Source organism: Xiphophorus hellerii, chromosome 20, assembly GCF_003331165.1.
Source record: "Xiphophorus hellerii strain 12219 chromosome 20, Xiphophorus_hellerii-4.1, whole genome shotgun sequence".
Taxonomy (NCBI): Eukaryota; Metazoa; Chordata; class Actinopteri; order Cyprinodontiformes; family Poeciliidae; genus Xiphophorus; species Xiphophorus hellerii.
The window spans coordinates 11,326,108-11,348,115 of NC_045691.1; the positions used below are offsets into that span (position 1 = coordinate 11,326,108).

The window sequence follows — 22,008 nt, forward strand, 5'->3', positions numbered from 1 at the left end:
TGGGTGTTCTGCAAAATTTCTTGACTTAAAGCAGCAGCACAAGCACTATGAGTTCCTGAATAATGACACACTGGGGCTACTGATGAACTGACAAAATTGGCACAGCCAATTACCACTATTAGTCTGAATTCTGAAGAAGTTTGTCTTTCTACCTTATTTTGCAGTGAATAAAATTTTGAGTTAACCTTCAGACAAGAATCTGGGTCATTATTTGATTAACTGATTCTGTGGTTGTAGATGTACATGGTTATATTAATGGTGTAATCATACAATTAAATTTTTATAATATGAATTCATATGAATATTGATATGAATAAAAGTCAATTTATTTCAGTAATATTACAGTATATACATAACCTGATGTTTTCAAGCATTTATTTCTGTTAATGATTCTGTTGACGATTTTCCAATTACAGCTAATGAAAATATGACACTTAACATTAGAATAATTACATCCGACTAATAAAAAAACCATATCTAATATAGAAATGGGGGCTTAATAAAAAGTATGTTAAATGTCTAAAAGTTATTTCAATGGGTTCCTGTGAAAATAGCCTTTCAAAAGCAATATTCTGTACATCAAAGACACAACATGTCTTTGAGAAATGAGTTATATGTTTTTCAAAATGGGAGCAAATGCATCACGGCAGGAAACAGCACTTAAACAGAGCTGTGTAATAGCCACCAACTCTGTGTCTTTCCAGGCCCTGTCAGAGGGGTACCCATCAAATACTCTGACTCATTTGAAAGCATCTCAGGGCCCAGTCTATATGCATTTAATGAAAAGGGCTGAAGGAAGCTGAAGAAAGTCATGCTTAAGTGTGACTGTCTATTCTGGCCTTCAGGAAGAAGGAATGCAACACAACATTCTTCTTGTGTTCAACAATGAAATCCAACAATCAATTTTTCCTTTGGGATTAATAAAAGATAAGTTTATTACGTTTAACAGCAGCAGCAACAATGACCCAAATAAAGATAGATTCCCCATCAAACACTGATGTATGTCAAACTTCAGGGCAACACAAGTTGATGAGGGGAGAAACAAAGTTGCTTTGTCATATAAAGCAATATCAAAGTGAGCAAAGGGGCAAGCAGACATTGATTTTACAATTCAAGATTCAATCCAAAAGAATTATGAACGACAATTCTGCAGTGATGTGGCTGTGCTGCTCATTAAACTTAACATCCATAGTGTACGCCTCTGTCCCCGCGGCAAAGTAGGAAAAGGATTTACAGAGGAGGTTAAATACAGTTCAATACTGAGAGGAATGAAGTAAGATGGCTGTTAATAAAAAGTAGACGAGCTTGAAGAGGTAGATAGAGAAAAATTGGAAGGAAATTCATGAAGAAGGTCACTGAGATTAAGTCTAACAGGGAGAGGGATGGACACAAGAGGAAAAGAAACTCCATTGTCCTAAAAAGATAAACTGTGCATCAAAGACAAATGTTCAGTAGAAAAAAAGTGTTCTTTGAAAAGATGATAATTAGAAAATTTTAGCCCCGTGTTCAAACATCAATACAGCAGGAGCCAATACAATTTTTTTCCTTCCCTCCTTCTTTGCCCCCCCCCAATATTCCCAATCAGATCTTATGACTCCCTGCAGGCTTTTATGCCACAAATTGTGCAGCCGCAAGCCTGACAAACATGCAATCAGTCAGAGTGGAGTGTGAAAAAAAAAAAAATCCAGGCTCTCACACTCTGCCTCCAATCACAAAGGCTCTTTTAATAAGACCATGAAAAAGAGCAAGTAATCCTTTGTAATGATTTCATTAAATGCCCTCCTCACACCTGGAGATAATTCCATTATGATTGTGGCAATAAAATTAGGTTTTCATCAAGACCTGCAGACAGAAGGAGGAAAGGCTATTATTCCTCACATTCAGATATGACGTCGCCTATAATATTATGATATTAGGCTATTTGGCAGAATTTATGACACTCCAGTCAATCTATAATGCAACTGGAAAAGTTTTTCTCTTATAAAAAATACAGATAATCTTATGCAGAATCTTCAGTAGAATATTTTTGCGTTGATTCAAGAGTCATGTGCTCAGAAATAAAAATGCTGCTGTTTGTTGGTAACTGACAACTTTTCAGTAAAGTGAAGTTGTCAAAGAGGATGATGAAAATGAGAAGAAAACTACTTATAAATGATTTAGCTGACTGTGCTTCTTCGTCTCTCACCTTTTCATGTGTTTTTGCTTTGCTTTAGCACATGCAGCGCATGTGTTAAACACATGGAGATGAAATTACAAACAAATTCTAAAGGTATGAACTTCTCTTCTCTGAAAGTGTGATTGGATTAACAATTTTGTGTTATTTTTTATAAGTGGTAATATCATTCTATATTTAATCTTGTCCATTTATCAGAAGTAAGCTGCTTGCAAAGTTATTGTGAACATATTAAGTAGTCGCAAGGAATATATATTAGCTAAGTAGTGTAAATATTTACACACACTAAGATGTTTTTGAATAAATCAGTTGCTGCTTTTATGTTTTACATTCTAAATATGTTTTCACAGAACACGTGTACAATTTTATGTAATTTAAAGAAATATATTGATGAAAAAAAAACGCATTAAACAACAAACAATATTGTGTCCAAATGTCTCCAGCAACTTCACTGTGAAAAGACTGACCTCATCTTTTAGTTTGTTCTGTGACGGGATAAGACGTTGTGCTTCAGAGAGACAGAGCAGTTTCCATTATTTCATAAGTGTTTTTCTTATACCTATCTATAAAAACATGTGGGGGTTTATTTTTCTTTGCAACTGTAAACAGGGTTTTTCTGAGGTTCAAATGTCTTTCTTTCTCATGCTGAACCTTTGCACTGTGTTCAGCTTGGAAAGGTGAGCGTGTTGGTTTGGAATATGTAAATTATTGGCTAAACTGTTGAAAGTTTGGTTGCTTAAACTCTCCATCGCTCTTTTTATATTTAAGGACATTTAGCATACAGTTGTAGCTTTAGTGAACTGTTTAAGTTTGTATTTTCAACTTTTCCCACCTGCCCAGGGTCTACAAGTGGCTAAAATATGATGCAAATTTCAATATTACATAAAGCGAAAGCTTTTATTACACATTGACCTGATATATATCCATGAAAACATATGGTGCTGTTGTTAATGATAATAATTAGACAAATAAAGGCCAATCTGTGGCGAGACTTTTTAGCTTTTGTACTCTTCCAGTAGCTTCTTATTTAATTTATTTAACCTATTATGACGCAAGAGCATAATATAAAAACATGGTCATTGATTTCTTTTAAATCAATTTAAATTCAATAAACTTTGTATATCTGAATAACCCTTGCAGTAAAACAGCTTTATTTATTTAAATAGCAAAACAATAAATGGAAGGAAATAGCTTGGCACAACAAATCATTTGTGGTAATTATCTACTCAATTAAGCTGTAGGGGAATATTCTTAATGTAAAAACAGTCAACAAAAAGATTTCTGTCACCTAATGGACTTGCACTCAAGTTTTAATTTGGTCATTTTCTTCAGCAGTATCCACATTGTTCTGTCATTTGTTGATTTGCAAGGACAGTGTTTGGGTTCCCACAGAACTTAAAATAAAATTGCTTCAAGAATTCAGACCCAGTAGAGAAAAATAAAGGACAAAAGAGAAATGGTGAAGATACTGTGTGTCGTGTCTGGAGAAACGGGAGGCAATGTTTATTTGGCATTTATGTCACAGTCCTTTTGAAATATGCATCAAAGCAATTGCAGAACTCACGGGACCTGGTTTTGGGCACACAAAGTTATGACCATCATCCAAACCTCTGTGGTGTGAAATGCATCGGCTGCTTACAGTGTTGGGATTTAAAATGCACTACTTTCCTACTTTAAAAAAAAAAAAACATCCCGCATGTTATTAAAACACTAGTTTTGGTTATCTCTGTGCGTGTGCCAATTGAGATGTAAAACGTGTGCATCTGTGCACATGTTTGAAACAATTTGTCACTACCGGTGGCTGGTATTTATTTATTTTTAACAGCTTGGGATGTTTTTCATGCTCACAGGCACACATGGTTATTAGCTGAAATGCATCTGGTTTAAAAACAACTTTCTCCTCCACCTTCTGCTCAGAGAAATTACAAATGACGACAGTCACAGTCTAACTATGACTTTCTACATTTTCACTGACTTTAACACACTAAAACGAGATCATTTATGGATGGATAATTCCCCACAGATGCTGTACGCTCCTCTCAACTTCTGCTTTGTATAATTTTTGTCCAGGATTTATATAAAATTTTTAAAAAAATCTCTGTGGAGTTTAAAAATCAGATCTCATGCTGCTGCAAACATTTCATCTACTGATTAGTCAAACTGTACTGCACACAGTTTCTGTGGTGATTTGGTATTCAAAAGAACTTGTAAAAACGGCACTGAAGGTCCAAATAACACCCTTCAATTTAATTCAAATTTTGATCATTTTTCATTCTGTTTTTTTATCAGTCATCAGATTCAAAGACTCCAGCGTTTACTAACTTGTAAAGGCTGTTACACTACTTGCAATCTACATGGAGACCCATATCATCACACTCCCTTCTGCTTCTGAACTCCTGGGCTGTTTTAAATCAAGTGAGATGGAAACCCATCAGTTAATCAATCCATTTTCTATACCCATTTATCGTCTAAGGTTATCTTAAGGGAGTTGGAGGTTGTGCCTGTCTCCAGCAGTCATTGTGTGAGAGGCAGACTACATCCTGTATAGGTCACCAGATCATCACAGGGCAACATGGAAACATACAGAACAAAGAACCATGAGCACACTCACTATGTATGTAGAAAGACTAATTAACCCTACAATCATGTTTTCGGACTCTGGGTGAAATCTGGAGTACCCAGAGAAAACCCATGCATGCGTAGGGAGAACATGTAAACTAGGGGTCTCAAACTCCAGTTCTCGAGGGCCACTGTCCTACAGTTTTTAGATGTGCCACAGGTACAAAACGCTGGAATGAAATGGCTTAATTAATTAAAAATATAATGTTAGAATATATGGTACTGTAATGACAAAAATGTTTCTATCTGAAATAGTGGAACTTTGACCAAAATTTGACATTCTCACTACAGGTTACATGTACAAATCACCTTGGGTGGACTTGAAGAGTGGTGTAAAATCTGGATGCTTTCACAATAATCAAAATCACAAAACTGACAGTAAAAGAAACTCAATGTGATTTTTAAGCCTGAAATTACTGGGCCTCAACTTTAAAAGTATGTCTGTGTGACAGGAAAATCGTTGTAATTCTTATATGTTAGAAGTAAGAAAGAAAGAGTTTTTCTCACAAGAACAGTCATATATTAGCTGGAGGATATCCGGGTGGGTTCACATGTTTGGGTCACTCTTTGTTTGTCCAAGGTGACAGACCTGGTTTGAAAAAGCCTCCCGTATTCCTCAGATGTGTCTAAAGATATGTGGCTCCAATTACTCTCTGGTTTCTTTGAACAACAGAAAAGCTTGTTGAAAATTTATAGAAACTCTAATGATGTGTGTGACGGGTCAGAAGGCGAACTTCAGGAATATTACGCAACAGATGTGTATCTAACCATGTTGGAAGAAAGGTCCAAGAAATAAAGCAAATACATATTTTCCTTCTTAAATATTTTCAAATGTCTGCTGAAAAAATTGTGACAAACTTTTTAATGATTTACTGATTTGAACTTGGAAAAATTAAAACATTAAATTTTTAGGTCAGGGACTTTAAGGTGTTCATTTTTCATTACACAGGTTGAAATTTTGAATGCAGTTAATCTTTTGCTATACAGAAATCCCAAGTCAGAATCTTTGTATTGTATTTTTAATACATACATATTAAGACAAACAAAATTGCTTGTCATGGCCCACCATGGATTAATTTTTGATTCATAAAACGATTTGATGGCACTCTGTAAGAGACTATTGTTGTGTGCAAGTTGTGCAAAAGAAGTTGGTCTGTCACCGAAGCTATTCAAGCCTAAAATACTAAATCAGTGCAAAACATGTTTTCCCATTGCTAAAGTCAGTATCCACACTTCTAAAGAAGTATTTTTTTCAAATAAGCTGCGTGAATGATCAAGTGTTCCTGAAACACTTTAAAATTGAATAAGTATAATAACACATTGCACAAATCTGATGGTTGAAAAACCTAAATAACAGATTAAAGACAATAAATATATTTGTTGTTGAGCTCATGTGTCTATTCATTCAGTAATTTAGCATCAAAAAGACTCTCTGGACTGAAAATATTGTCTATTTTGTGGATATAAAATGTGATAATTAAAATGTGATTAGTTAATTACAGACACTGCAAGTAAGTCACACCACCAGAAATTTTACTTGTACAATGTAATACATTATAATATGATATACAGAAAGTCAAAGCAGACAAATAACCCAAAAAATGTGAGAGAAAAGAAAAATGTATGAGCACATACTGTAATTTAAATAATTACGAGGAAACACAATTTTGCATGGAGGAAACACAGAAGCAAATATATCCATCCAGCTGTCCGTCTGATCTTGCAGAAAGGTTGGATTTAAAACCATAAGAATATACATACTGCACCATAAAATCAATTCTAAAATGCATATGCAACCAATGCAGAGGCTTCAAATATCGGTGTGACTTAGACTCACTTTCTGGGCATTGTCAGCATTGTTGTGGATGAATTATCAAGATGTTATATCATTTATATTATATACTCATCTTATGTCATTATATAATCAAAAACGTAATCTTATGTCATTATATAATCAAAAAGGTTTTAAAATACCAACATATATACAATGCCAATATTTTGAATACTGTCTAGTCATAACATGGCACAATAAGTCATAAAGTCTTGACCTGACCCAAAGTCACACACATCACTCGTCTTCTGAACAGAATAGCCCCAAGCCGTCAGCAGCAGCAGCAACAGGAGTTGTGATAATAGCATCCATATTAGTCATTGTGGTAAAATTGCTTACATGATACTAAGTAAAATGAATCAAGCTTTGGAACAGGACTTCTAACTGAAATTTTTGTTTGTTAATGTGAGCTCTTTGAATTGATGTTTGTCAAGTACATCCCACAGATGGCCATTTTTAGAGATCTTTGGGTAAATATGTTTTTTAAGATTACCAACTTTCGCAAACCATTTTTAACCTTTTAAAAATAATATGTGAAGGTATATTATCTTGCTTAAATGTGATCAGTGCTATCAGAGAATGCAATTTCCAAACATAAGTTTAATTTGCCTACCACAAAGATTGGGCCTCTTATAGGTATAAAACTATCATCAATATTACCCAACGTATCAATTTGTATCCAGCAGCTGTTCACAACCTTTTCTAATTATACTATACGAAACAAACCAGTGTCCCACTCTCAAGGTAAATTTTAGGCAGTGTTATGCCTTACAGAAAACTAAATACGTGAGCTAAAGAGCAGTCTTAAAGTAACCTATAGAGACTGAAGAGCAGTAAAAACAATTTACTAAAAGGTGAAACCCGGGTTCTTTAATGAAGGTTATGGGAAACCGCAAACAGGGTGGGGTCAGGACTCTAGACAGCTTCAATGTGCCGAATCAATTCATAAGAAGAAAATCTCATTAAAGCCACCCTTCCTCTTAGCATTATCACCAATAGGAAACGCATTTAAATACTACATTTTGTCTCTTTGAAACACTCGGTTTGCAATCTGCTCAGGAGAACAATAAGAGAGAGTGATGAGTGAATGGAGGACGCATATCGACATTTTCTCTCACCTCTCTCGTCTTAATGCATCTCATTTTCCTTCAAACCTCTTTTGTTGAGCACCTTTCCTTCCCCATCAGCCGTCATCAATCTCCCTATCCTTGCTGGGTGAAAAATTACACCCATTACCTTTGACATGCAGTACACAGAAATAGCATTCTTTCTACCAAAAAGCATCAGGTAAAACAACTTACGGGGACTCATAAGATAGCAGTATGAAGGCAGGGTAGCACAAATCACTCCCAAACATTTATACAACCTTAATACAGCAGGCACAAGTTAAAAGTGGGTAAAATGGGGGCATCTCAAGTGATGCACGTAGAGTAAACTCAACGAATGACATATGTATGTTGTTTATTATGTCTCTACCACCTGTGGACCTACAGAAAAATACAGTTTTGGTCACCATTCTTTGGAAAAATACTTTAATCAAACATACTCAGTCAGATTGAATGGAGAGCACCTTAACAGAAATTCTTGCCTCAGATTCTCTACTGAATGTTGGTTTGTTTGTATATTTAAGAATCTTATATTCTAATCCTCAAATTGTCCTTTCTTTTCTTTCATATATATATTTTTTATTTTATAAAAGTAAGCCTTTTCATACTTTTTTTGTTTCTGGCTTTTCATTTCCTGGGCTTTGCTTATTGTTTGCCCTCTTATTCCTACTGTCAAATGCAGAGAATATAACACTTGGCCATTCAAGCACACAAATGCACTCTGTTCTAAACCAGTTTTTTGTATCTCTGCCTGTATGGTTAGAGTCACTGTCAATGACTCAATGCAACCTGCGTGGGGTTGATTATATACCAAACTTCTTAAATAATGAGCTGAACATAATGCCCTGTTTGATAACCAGGATTAATTAGGGTATATGTATGATAGAATTCACATGACCTGTTTGAATAGTATCTCAAGACAAAATTTGTTGCGAATTGCTGGCATGTAAATCACCAATTATATAGCAATTTAAATACCAGTTCAACTGAATTGAACTGTCCTGTTAGAAGGTGAAGGTAAAGTATTCTGCAGCCTCTAACAGGATTTGTTGCGGAGTTGCTCTATATTTAGCTCCACCCATAATCTCATCATCTGAGCACCTACCCTGTCTCCTCCAAAAGCATTTACATCACCACCATGTTTCACACTAGAGATTGTTTGGTATTCACACTGATGTGGAGTTATAGTTTTCTTCCACATATTTTTATGCAATCCAAACAGTTTGATACCCCGTTTGGCTTGTGGCAAACTACATAGATCTCTCTTTTTTTTTTTTAAATACTCGCAGTCTTCCTGACAATATTTCTGCTGTTAGAGGGACCAAAGTTACCATGAACTTCTTGACGAACAACTTTCATCAAGAAACTACTTTGTGTTGGTCTGTTATATATAATCTAATTTTTATGTGATAGACCAGCTGTCTCATTACAACCAAAACTTCTATGCGGGTAAAGATTTTGGTTGTAAATTAACATAAATTCATGACAATGTGAGACAAATAAAGTACAGTGACTCTGCACTCAACACATAAGCATGATAAATGATGTGAACACAGCAGTTACCTTAAGTAAAGAACATCAGTAGGCTGTGCAATTTACCCTGCATAGCATTAAGGTATTAATTACATTAGGTTCATTAGGTTGCAGAAGACTGTAAGGGAACCTTTAAAGTCTGCAAGTGCAGCACCATTGACTAATCAATTGCCATTACCATGCACATGACAAAGGTCTGAACCCAAGGGACATGCTGGCTGTTGGTGTAACTCCTCCTTAGAGTTGACATGATGCACTGCAAAAGAAAAGAAGAAAAAAGAGCAGAATCTAGCATCTCCAGAGGGATGATTTCAAAGTTCTAAGCGTACCAATACATACAACCAGTCACTGGTTAACAATAACAAACTGTTCTGCACTCGTTTCATTACCAAAAAAGAAAAAGTTTAGCACACAGAGCACTCGATGAGCTTCAGTAGAAACATACAGTGCCTCGAACAGATGTGATTATGAGGATTAGGACTTACGTCTCTGCCTCTGTCTCCCTGTCGCCTCTGACCCTCTCTCTTATACGAGAGGGAGGCAGGACGGCTGGGAGACTGGCAACAGGTCTCACTGCTCTGGGGGACAAACTGTACGTCAGCCAACAAAAAACTATTTCAATAAATCCGCACAGAGACATTATCTCACATGGATACAGTCATCAGTTAGTGACTAATAGCTGGTTCCTCGTTTCATGTGGTTTGGCTTTTATTAAGGACACATTTTCAGAGGAATAATAAAGATGATTAAGGACATGATTCAGCATGCGAAGAAACATCCAGGGGTAGGTTGGATTACATGTTATTTGTTGAACCTTAATTCTTTCTGAGAAATGAATTACAATTCTAGACAGAATTGTAAGGATTTTTAAAAAATTTTAAAACTATTGGATAAATGAAAGCAGTGTGGACAAGCAGTATGGACTGGATGCATAATTTTTATGCACATAACAGTTTCTTTCATTAATTTTGAATTTTTTTGTTTTTTTAGAAAAACAATATGCAACAAAGTTATTGCAAAGACAATAATGCTTACCATAGAATGTTTGAAATATATTACAATATAATGCAAATATGGCAAAGAAAACTACAAAATGCATGAGCTAGTGGTGTTGCCAAAGAGAAACAATATCCAGTTCTCCAACACTTTTTTGCCATGACAACACCTATTAATGAGAATTTTAAAAAAGAAATACAATACACCCAACACAGAAAGCTTCAGATGCTCTGGAAACGTAAAAGACCTTTGAGTGTGAGATCCTAAATAACATTAAAATGTTTGAAACCAGCACTGTGACAGCACAAAATTTCCCTAGCTTCTTAATTTGCTTTACTATCTTAATAAATAAAAAGAAGAAAGGACGACACAAGCTGTGTGCGCTTGTTTTTTCCCCCCTCTGTTGCCTCAGAGCTATACTGAGGGTGACCCAAATTCATGGACTGACGGGGCTGGCTTGGCAGTACACCAGAAAAGTAATAAGGGCAGCAACAGTATCGAACCCCTGCGAGTATAAAACACTTCCTATATTGGTCAGGCTGGATGGTGAAAGGTGAACCTCTCAGTTTGTGGCTCAGTGTGAAGATATCAGAACCATGCAGTAGATGACTTCCTATACACGAGCATGTCTTCATTATTTGCTCCCTGTTTGTGTGTATGTGTCAGATCAAAGGTGACCTGCTTCTGTGTGTATGTGTGTGTGTTTGCTGCTTGTGTTTACTCTGGCGATGACAGAGCTGATGCTTCTGCACTCAGCGCACAGTGTGCCTGTGTATGTGTGCTCTATGAACCAATTTCCAAGGTCATAGAGTCTGTAGAGATGCTCTACACTAAAAGTAGGGTTTCCCACACAGAATTTAATGTTAAAATAAAACACTTTTGTATGTGGTAGTTTCAAATTAATCATCATAAAGTACATTTTGCATACATATGACATTGTCTTTGTCATATGTACAAATTTTCTGCAGATAGTTTCAATGAGAGCAGTGTTTAAACATGGAATCTGGAATAGCTTGAACTGTGAGTGGCTTATGGACAGACAAATGGATTACAGATGATAAATTAGTGGACAAACTGATGGATGGATGACATGTGGACGGGCAAAAGGCCAGAAGGGCAGACAGAGAATGTGCGATCAAGACAATCTATAAAGCAAAAGGCAGCAAAAGGCAGCATACGTATGGAGGAGAGCAAATACAAGCTAGTTGACCACCAGGTCCTCAGCTGTTCCAAAGTAGTAATAAGTGTTGCATATGAGAGGTAAACGCTCAACCTAACAACAAGTGTGCTGCAAGATAAATTAATTTAGAGATGGATGATGGAAGAATGGATGATGGGTATCGAACAAACTAATGATGGATGGATTTCAAATATTCCTCTGAGCTTGTTTTGAAGTGGAGAAATCAAGCTTACAATGAGTTTCTTAAATTACTTTCTAAAAATCAACTTAGAACTAAAATATCTTGACATAGTTTGCATGTGATGATCTTCATTTGTCTGATTAAAAGCTACTTTTCGAAAACAAAAGTATTGTGTTGCCCTGATGATCCAAGTAATTAAATGTTTTTAATGGCTGTAAGTGGAAAATCATCATAAATAACAGAAATAAAGGCTTAAAAGCATCATTGTATGTTAATTTCTATTATGTGTATTAGTAAATTAAGTTATGCTCAGTTTAGTAAATTGAACTAAACTCTAGTCTAGTTTAGCTCTATGTAAACTAAATTGAGTTACTTTAGTTTAATTCAATTTACTAAATTCAAATTTACTAAATTGGAGCTATTTAATAGCAATTTTTTGTCCTTTACGGACAAAAGCCAAAATGTTGGTTTTATGTAGACACCAATACAATCCCAAATTTAATATGACATTCATGCTCATAATTAAAGGGAACTAATTGTTAGTTTGCACGATTACCAAAACGTTTTGAAACAGCCTGCTTCCTACTTTAAACTGAGAGAATTTAAGCCCCATGAGCTTAAAGAAGACTTAGGGGCATCAATTGTGATTATTTATGACACATCTGTATCTTGGTGGACTGTCTCATACAGGAAGATGCTCTTTATTAAAAGGGATTCATTCAAGCAACCAAACCATTGAATTTAAATGTCCCAATCAATTCCTTAGCTACTCAGACATAAAGCTGTAGTCCATGTGAAAAAACACTGAGTTCCTTTAAATCAAGACTAAAAACACACCGGTTTAGAGTTGCTTTTGAACTACTATAATTAGAACATTGACCAACATATTATATGATATGTATTGATAATAACACTTGATAAAATATAGTATGTGTTACTGGTTTCTCAAATTGGTGACTGTATAATGTTTTTATGACTATTTATTTTTGTATTTTTATGATTTAAAACACTTTGAATTGCCTTGTTGCTGAAATGTGGTTTACAAATAAACATGGTTGATTAATTCATAGAGTGGCAAGCAGATGAAATAGGAAGTGCAATGTAGAGCATCAGGTGAAGTGTTGTGAAGCACTGATTGGACTGTAGAGCAGAGGAGAGATTTTCTTTGGAGCCACAAATCATGCATCTCTTTCTGGTAATCCAATAGATGAGATGGACTGTTTTGCAAGACTCAGCTCCTTAGTTCCAGTGAAAGTAAATGTTCAGCATGGGAACAGTGTGGAGCCCCTTCATGTTCCATCATGACTGGCCACCAGTACAAAAGTTGAGGTCCAGAAACACATAAATGAGCAAGTTTGTTGTGAAAGAAATTGACGGGCCTGCACAGAGTCCTAACCTCAACCCAGCAGAACACCTCAGGGATGTATTAGAGGAGACTCTGAGATCCAGGCCTTCTTGTCTGACACCTAGTGTCTGACCTCATAAATGCTCTTTTGGAAGAATGGTCAAAAAGTCCCATAAACATTTCTAAACCTTGTGGAAGAAATTCCCAGAAGAGTGTAAGCTGTTTTAGTGGAAAAGGTTGGGCCAACATTATGCTAGACCCCATGGATTAACAGGGGATATTAGTCAAGCTTATCTGTGTGTGGAGGCATACAAGTGAAATCATTTGGTAATATAGTGTATTTTAACCTGTAGCCCTCACAGTTATGAACATGGGGCTAAGGGAAAAGTTTTAATCTTTGAATAGGAGTAGAGGTAACACTATGAAATGGGTTAAGCCAGACAGTAAAAAGTTGGATTTATTCATGAAAAGATTTATATACATATAACTTTAAATATATTAGTATTAAGAGAACACTCTGAAATAACTTCCTTCATTCTTGTGATTGTAAAGTAAAGGTTATTGTAGCATGTCCCTTCCTTTCTGGGAGTAGAGTTTCCTCTAGCAGTCCTTTGTGGTTCTGTGTACCTGAGGGAATGTTGCTGTATCCACCAGAACTTTCAATGTTGTTAAGAATTAAAGTTTTATCATTAGACATCCTTCTAATCAACAACTAGGCGAGTGGCATTGCATTTAGCGGAGGACAGATGTCTGGATGCAGCTGAGTAGAGACATCCTTCAGTTCAACCTGATCAAACTGTCAGCTCTCTACAGCTTGACTAGATCTGTGTGTGCCGCAAACAGATGTTCGCCAGCAGTGTGGCTCTCTCTCTGATTCGTGCACGGTAAAAACAGGCAAGAAATATAAGGCAGCTAAGTGTCGACAAATAGATGCAGCACGGTTCTCACCTAAGCTTAGGTGTTTAAGATGACAAATCACATAATCCCCCTGTCCCCTTAACATGCTTTTTTATTTTAATTCCCGTCTGAGTCACCAGTCAGAACCTCTGCACACACATTTGCCGACAGTAGTGTCTAAATTTACTGAGTTTGTGTGAAAGTGTGTGTTTTGCTCAGTCTGACAGGTATAGGTGTTATAGGAAGAAAATCTGCTGCAAAAACACACACACACGTGCAGATGATGGTTCTTGCTTCTTTAGTGTCCTTGCCTTTTCAACCCATGCTGACAGTGAGCAACCTCGCACATGGCCTGAGCTTCATGCATATGGAAAAGGGCACAGAGAGGTGAAAGAAGAATGATAATAACTACCGGGGTGTGTGTGTGTATGCAGGGGTGTGGGCGCGTGTGTGTGTGTATGGATTCCACACAAATGCATGTTCATATAGCCAATGGAGTGATGGGATGCACTGTTCTTACGACATGTATCATAGTGGTCTGAGACTAATTTGTCCTTTCTCTCCTGTCTTCAGTTAATCCCTCAGTTTTTCTTCATGACTCTGGGCATCTCAGGTGCCACGCTCTACCTGATCCGTCTGGCAAGAGGCCCCCATGTCACGTAAGACTGCCTGGTTTAGTGAATTCACTTCTGCTGCAGTTTGTCTCCAAACGACCACAAACTTTGATGGGGCAGTATTATGTGTTTTCCAGCCACATAGGTGTCATTTCATAGCACAATGAAGTAACTATGTTAACTTTAGTTGTTGGAAAAATGCCATTTGTATCAAATATGAGTTAAAAAAATTTGACAGTAGTTAGTAGTTACATAATATATTAGTAGTTACATAACGCCTTGAAATTGTGCCTGTTTCTCTTGAAAACCTGGTATTTCTGAAACTCTGCCTTCAGGAAGTCATCACAACATCCCTCCTCTATTAATGCTTTAGCAACATTTTTACCAACAATGCAATGAGAAGTAGCTCGCATAATAAGCTCAAAAGATCTTCCTAACTTGAATAGCATGTTTTCTAATCTTTTCCATCTCAAAGAGGGGCTGAGAGAAGTCGGTCTCAGAATCACATTATTTGTATTGCCAGGAAAAGGAAGTCCTGGATTACTAAAATTCTTAGAAAACTGAAAAGTAAGGTAGATTTTAAAATGTGTGTCAGGTCTACTGACATGAGTTTCAAGTGTGTCATCTGTAATTTTGACCAAAAAAAAACAAGTTTAATACATTTTTTATGCGCTGGCAGTGTGGCTTTTTAGAAAAAAATTGCTTTACGCTGCTACAATAAAAATGTGAATTTAGTATTTAGTTATTTTTATTTTATTTTACATTTTAAAGTACTTTACCCCAGGTGCCTATAAATGTTGAGGGGGTTGTACTTGTTGTGTTAAGACACAGAATTATGAAGTTGTAATATTGTTTGCTCCTTGCTTATAACTGTAAAGCTACTGGTTGAGTTTTTAGCCGACAAAGGTGGAGCACTGCACTGCTCCTCCCTGCAGCACTGACGCAGACAATCAAGATAAAATAATCACAAGAGGGAAAGCTGACCGACTTTCTCATAAAAGCAAGTGAAGTGTGCACAGCAACATCTGGGTAGGTCAGAGGAGCAATACGGAGCTCTTTGGCCACCATTACCAAACACATGCTGTGTAAAAAAGAAAAAAAAAAATTATAGATTAGCAAAGTTGCCAACTCGAAAGCATGGGGGTGGTAATGTTCTGCTTAGGGATTATGAAGTAACTAACAACACAGGCTTTAAGTTTACCTAAAATAAAATGGAAGGATAGATTCTGCTAATGTTAGCAGAATCTAGGTCCAAATGTTATGCAGTCATTAAAGAAAGTGAACTGAAAGCCTCTTCAGCAAAACACACCCAAAGCTGAGCTCATAATCCACAAAGAGCTGCTTAGACTAAGCAGAAATTTTGTCTCCCCCATCTGGCAGTAGACAGATTACACAAATGTCTTCCTTGCAGTCCAGTAGCAGGGATTATGTTTTTGAGGAAAAAGTTTGATAATCTTTTATCATTTTTCCTCTTTTTACACTATGAGGAATACAGTGAGGTTTTTTTAAGTGTGATTGTGTCCATGTTTCTAATTATGTTACTGTCAAATGTCAACACATGCAATATTCAAAATAAGTGGCTGGAAATATGATAATTTTTATTAGGCTATGAGTTCAACACGAAGAGGTTGATACATCACATTATTCTTCTAAAACATAACAAAAAGTAAACCTTTTGGAACTGCTCTGACTTTTTTTTATACTACATGTGCACGTACCTGCTATGGTGTTTAAAACACCTGCCGCATATTAAGTATGCATCAATCGTCACCTGCACCTGCAGAGGGTGCAGGTGAAGTCAATGAATCAAAAGAACTTTAGATGTTTTAAGCTGCAAGAAAACTGACGTTAAACAAAACAAAAAAAAAGCAACAATTAGTGTCTGAATTTTAAAAGTAAGAGTTTGGATTTTTGCCAAGTGCCATCCATTTACAAGATACTGATAAGACAAACAGTTTATATAGCAACTAGTTTTTTGTATAGCAAATTTAGCAAGATCACTATATTACACAATGATAAAAATAAAGTTCAAATAAAAAGCATCTTGCACATACAACAGGTGTGTGTGGAAACACTGAAGTGTTTTACACAGGAAGATATTTGGTGGCCCCCGGCTTTGTGCCTCCACTGCAAATAATAAACTTCTACTGTGTATCAACTATTTACTGTAATCATCAAAGTAGTTAAAGATTTACAAATTTTGAATTTGCATAAACAATTGAAATGTTTTTTTTAACAGTATTACAGTAGTAATTTCATCTCATAGTTGTTTATCTCCTCGGGTTTAGACATTAAATTCGTATGATCCTTCAAACAGAGCCTCTTCTAAAAAAAAAAAATCATGAATTATCTTTTTTTAAAATGGAATGATAAGCTGGTAGTAAAGATAAAAAATAATTAAAAAAAAACATTGAATTTTGTGTGCCAGAGCCACACCAATTGCAGCGAACTCTGTGACCACTCACGTAGAGTAAATGTAGATAGATCACGTCCCATTTCAGGCCACACAGAACCTCTTGTTCTGAGGGTCAGCCATAAAGACTGACCTCATCACCAGCTGGTGATGAGTGCTGTGGTCAGTGGCTGCCTCCCTCTCAGGCTGCCCAGTGTTTGTTGTAATGGACACACAGGGGGACAGACGCGCTCCTTCTGCCATCCCCATTTGTTTGTGCTTTGGCGCCGTAATGTGCTGCTGGAGGGGGAAGTGGAGGAATGAACTGTCGCTCTGGAGTGCTGTGAAATCCAGACTTTGGTTAATGAACAGGGAAAGGACTGCCAATTCACTGGGCTGACTTCATCTCATAATCACTTTTTCCTCTCCTGACTTTTGTCTCCCTTCAGTTTGAGTCTCGTTTTGCCTGTCATTCTTCTCCTTTGTTTTCCTTTTCCTTATTTGTTACATTATTTGACATCTTGTAATTCTGCCCTTAGTTATTCTGCACCCATTCTTTTATTACCTCTTACATTTATATTTTGTTCTCCCTTTTTCTCTTTCTGTGAATCGTTCCACGTTTGCAGCTTCTGGGACAAAAAGAACAACCCTGAGCCCTGGAACAAGCTCGATCCGACCTATCAGTACAAGGTGACAATTCCCATCTCACAATTTACAGCTATTCACAGAATCCTAATGTTGACAAAACCACCACTGGCTCTTTATGAGTCACACAAAATCTAGCAAAGATCATAAGCGTATTGTTTTTTTCCTAAATAGAGTAAAATAATTTAGCATTAGCAAAATATCACAAGACAATCTTTTTAAACAGACTTCTTATTAAGTCTGTTTAAACATGATCTCAAAAAATTAAGCACACCTCAAACGTTTTTACATTCTGTCAAGTTACAACTGCAAACATCAATGTAAATTATTATGACTTTATGTGTAGCTGGGAAGTTGTAGGAAAATAGTACACAGTTTTACATTTTCTTTAAATGAAAGTCTGAGAAGTTTGTGTAAAGAAGCTCTTAATATCACAGAGCACTATTCTAACCAGTATCAGAAAATGTAAACAATAAAACAATAAAGTCAAGTTCAGTTAATTATTTATAATGATTGAAAAGATTTTCTATCTAAGTAAAACAGCAGACTGAGTCACTTTCAGCTTCATATATTTGTCCCACACAACACACAGAGGTTTGTTGTTTTTCTGCGATAAAACACATAAAAGTTCAAGAGCCATTACGTAGTACTTTGCAAGGAAAGGTATATCATCAGAAACAAATGAACACACTAACTATTTACTCAATATAAAGAAATCAACCAAACCATTTGATTTGCACTGACGTAGATGATGTGATTTTAGATGAAAGATAACTTTTCTGAAGTTTTGTAAAGTCGGTGTTCTTGCCAGAGGAATAAAAGTTACTGCAGACAAAAGGTCACGACAAAACATGTTTAATTCTCACTAGCAAGCCAAAGGTCGCACATTGAAATTCCACCAATGTCCAAACAATAATCATAATGAGGATGGGGGAGTGAAAGTGAAGGGGAGAAGCTTTAACTGTTTGATTGATCATGAAAAGTACATGTAGCGAAAATAATCAGTGCAATAAAAAAGCAACAGTTTTTAAAAAAATGACTGAAATCTATCCTAACTGTTGGCTGTGAGGCAGTACAGGGGTGAGAATCTGGGGGAGAAAAATTACAAAAATCATTGCAAATTATGTTTGTGCGAGCATGTTTGTACAATTTTAAGACCCCTCTTCAGCCCTGCTGAAGACAGCGCTGATTAATTTAATTTAAGCAAAGCAGATTTAAATGTATTCCACCTTCCCTCCACAGTTTGTTGCCGTCAACACAGACTACAAGAGCCTGAAGAAGGACAGACCCGACTTCTAAAGGTCCTGCAGGCACGTCCAGGGGCACCAAGTTCAGGAGGACCTCCACTTACAGCTGTCACCTCACCTCATGTAAAAAACTTTGTGCTCATGTAACCCTGTGTGTACCTCTGCAACGTCAACTCTGAGCAAATAATACAAAGAAGAAAAACATTAAAAGATGGTTCTACTTTTAGAGTGATCTGCTATATTTTGTAACATTCAACTCATCACATGTTTGCGGAAGACGGTATAAAATTACCTGTGCTTTAACCAAATTTACCTTCACATTAAGAGTCCTGCACATTTCATTTACAAAGAGAATTCTTTATTAAAATCTAAATAAATTCAATGTATATTTGCTTAATTTTGTTGCTTGTTGTATTTATAGTGTTTAGTATGCCATTCAGCATTAATAACCAAGAATTTTCAATGACTACTCCTGACTGTGCTTCACCGATACATACGCTCTATCAGACAGTTTTAATGCTAGTTTGATTAAAACGTATTATTTCCTCTGTCTATCTCAGGTGCCGCTTGTCCATTTAATCACTTTCCTGTAGTATTCAGTTTATGATGAAGTCGGTTACATCTGTAGCGTGTTCATATTTCGAGCAGCATGACTTCCTCCCACAGAAAGGAGCAAATGATCGGAAATTTAATTAGAATTTGTGGCCAATTTGGGTTTATACATAGATAAGTCCAAATTATTTATTCCCCCTGGTAGATGTTTGTTTAAACTTATCTTTTAATTTTACCAACATGTTTCTTCTGAACAATATTATTGCTTTGGTGTTGCCCAGTCAGACTTGAAACTGAAAGAGCATCTGTGGAGGGAGCGAAGGATTAGGGTTATGGCAAGGAGCCTCTCCAACCTAAAAACACTTGGTGCTCATTGCTAAATAAAATCCTCAAAACACCAGTGGAAACTTGCAAAAACCTGCTCAAGATTCAACTAAGTGGAGTTTGATCGCAATGTTTGATGTAATGCCATCAAAGATGTTTTCATTGATTATTAAGAAATAATTTGACTTGCTATTTTTAGTTTCAATATGAACTTTTTTTTTTTAATTTTAATTTTACTTGTAAATTTTAAATAAAATTCTAATTTGAATAAATAAAAATATGAATCTCGTGGTTAATTTTTGGCCATAACTTTACAAAGACTAGTGGCCTTTGTTCTTTGAAAACTGGACAGAAAGTAGGACAGAGAAAGATGCAGTGAACGCCCAGGGATGAGATTTGAACTCGGGACCGCTGCATGGAAAACTGTGGCCTGAGCATATGGAGCACCAGCTCTATCACTGACCTTCACGACACTCCCCAAGACATAAATAGATGTATAACAAAATAGAAGCTTTAAGGTAAAAGTTTAATTTTTTTATTTATTTTGATGACTTTTTACTATTATTGATTATTTCTCATCGTTACACTACAAATGTATCAGAATAAATCCAAACTAAAGGTCTGATCCTTTTTATACATTTACTATTAAATAATAAAAGAGGAAGGTAAACTGCTCACATTATGACACATTTGGTTTATATTCTGACTATTTTCAGAGAATACAGGCAAAGATATTTCTCTGCATCATTATGCACAAATTTTGATTTTGTGTTCAAAGAAAAGAAAAATGAGTTGAATGAATCAGGTGATCAATCATTCTTTCTTTTTTTTTTCTTTAATCATGGCTTCAAACATCTAAGAGAGCAAAAATAAACCCTTCAATCAAGTTTTTATGGGCCTTTGGTGAATTTCTGAATCCATCCTACATGGCGGAGACCGCAGTGCAGATTCAGGAGCTGCTGAAGAGAATATAGATACTCTGAACTTGACTGGGTTGTTTCTAGAACGGGAGACAGATCTTTTAGTTATCTGATTCCTCTCTTGAGGTGTCAGGTCTCAGACACCCTGTCTATTTTTACGACTATGAATAAAACTTTTCTTTTGATAACTACGTAGATTCCCTATAGTAATAATGTTGTGGGCCTTGATCACTGATGGACAAACTGGACACTGTTCTTCACTTTGCTACTTTGCTACTTTTGCCTACTATGCTCCATTTATGCATTGTCTGCAGCTATTGCTGCCATTAACTTTATGTTCTCTTTCTCTGTTTTTCTCGATGCATAAAAGTGACACCTGGTCTGGCATCTCAGTTTAGCTGTGACACCTTTCTGGAAGGAGAAAACATCTAAAGTATGAATTTATGTTCTCTTTCTATATATTATACGCTTGATTCTGTCTTTCTGTGTTGAACCTTCTCTCCTAGAAAAAGTAATTAAATAAGCAATACATCCCCTCTAGCCTGGGAACACCTTGGGATCCCACAGAATCAGCTAGTGTTGCTGTGGAAGTAGACATCTGGGTTTCCACTTTAGATGAAAATGAGATTGACAATTAGGTTGTCTGGTGGTGGTGGGGAATGTGCTAATACTCCAACACCTTTGCAAAAGCTTGGCACGTTAAAGTTCAAGGTAGGAAAACATTTTATCTGCAAATTAACTTTGGGCAATGAACAAAAAGCAAAGCACAACACTGCTGCTTAGCTAACTTCCGTATCAGACTGTGCTCTACTGAGCTCAGAGGATTGCTTATAATTTTCAGAATAAGAACATTATTTACTCAGCTAATCACTTCATAAATCCAGCACTGCTGGGATAAGTAAGTCACACATGCATGCATGCTGAGATGTGAAGTTGCAGATAAAAAGGACCAAAATAGAAATCAATCATGAGAGGAGAAGGCTTGTGTGGGTCAGAGAACATTTTTAGACATTTTCAGATGCCAAGTATATAATATCATTTTCAATCTGGAACTGAGTAAGAGAAATGAATCGGTACTTTCTGCAAATATGTGTCTCTTGGTAGCATAATTCTCCCCTGCTGGAGGAATCGTTGGATGACTGAAGTTTTGTCTGTGTGAGCTCCTATGTGTGCTCCTTCGGTTAGCATCAATAGACAGCAGACAGCATAAAATCCTTCCCTAATGGCACACAAACTGTCTCAATGTCAGGCCCCTGGGCTCTGCTAATACACTGCTTAATAGACAATCTATGTTCCAGACCCTGCATGGGCCCATTTAGGGCTCCATGTGTGTCTGTGTGTGCACTTTTTTAACAGCAATATGCTTCATCCAACAGTGTAGTGACCTGCCCAGTGGGTACGGTCTGTTATTGTGTGCGTACGTGTAGGTGTGTGTATTCGCTTATGTCAGATA

At 36.4% G+C, this 22,008-nt stretch overlaps 1 protein-coding gene across 1 annotated transcript; it reads left to right on the forward strand.

Annotated features, from left to right (window-relative positions):
• The first annotated feature begins 9,803 nt into the window (after window positions 1-9,803).
• Window positions 9,804-19,830, forward strand: LOC116710070 (cytochrome c oxidase subunit NDUFA4). Its single transcript, XM_032548870.1, has 4 exons — window positions 9,804-10,046; window positions 14,435-14,520; window positions 17,494-17,557; window positions 18,755-19,830. Exons 1-4 carry the CDS (start codon window positions 10,005-10,007, stop codon window positions 18,809-18,811), a joined length of 249 nt encoding a protein of 82 aa, XP_032404761.1. The 5' UTR covers window positions 9,804-10,004; the 3' UTR covers window positions 18,812-19,830.
• Window positions 19,831-22,008: the final 2,178 nt, after the last annotated feature.

What these genes read in the sequence shown, in the direction of transcription:
- LOC116710070 (XM_032548870.1), top strand. Translation starts at nt 10,005, where the DNA reads ATGATTAAGGACATGATTCAGCATGCGAAGAAACATCCAGGG. An exon ending in ATGCGAAGAAACATCCAGGG is followed by an intron (nt 10,047 to 14,434) that starts GTAGGTTGGATT and finishes TCCTGTCTTCAG; the next exon opens with TTAATCCCTCAGTTTTTCTT. An exon ending in GCAAGAGGCCCCCATGTCAC is followed by an intron (nt 14,521 to 17,493) that starts GTAAGACTGCCT and finishes CCACGTTTGCAG; the next exon opens with CTTCTGGGACAAAAAGAACA.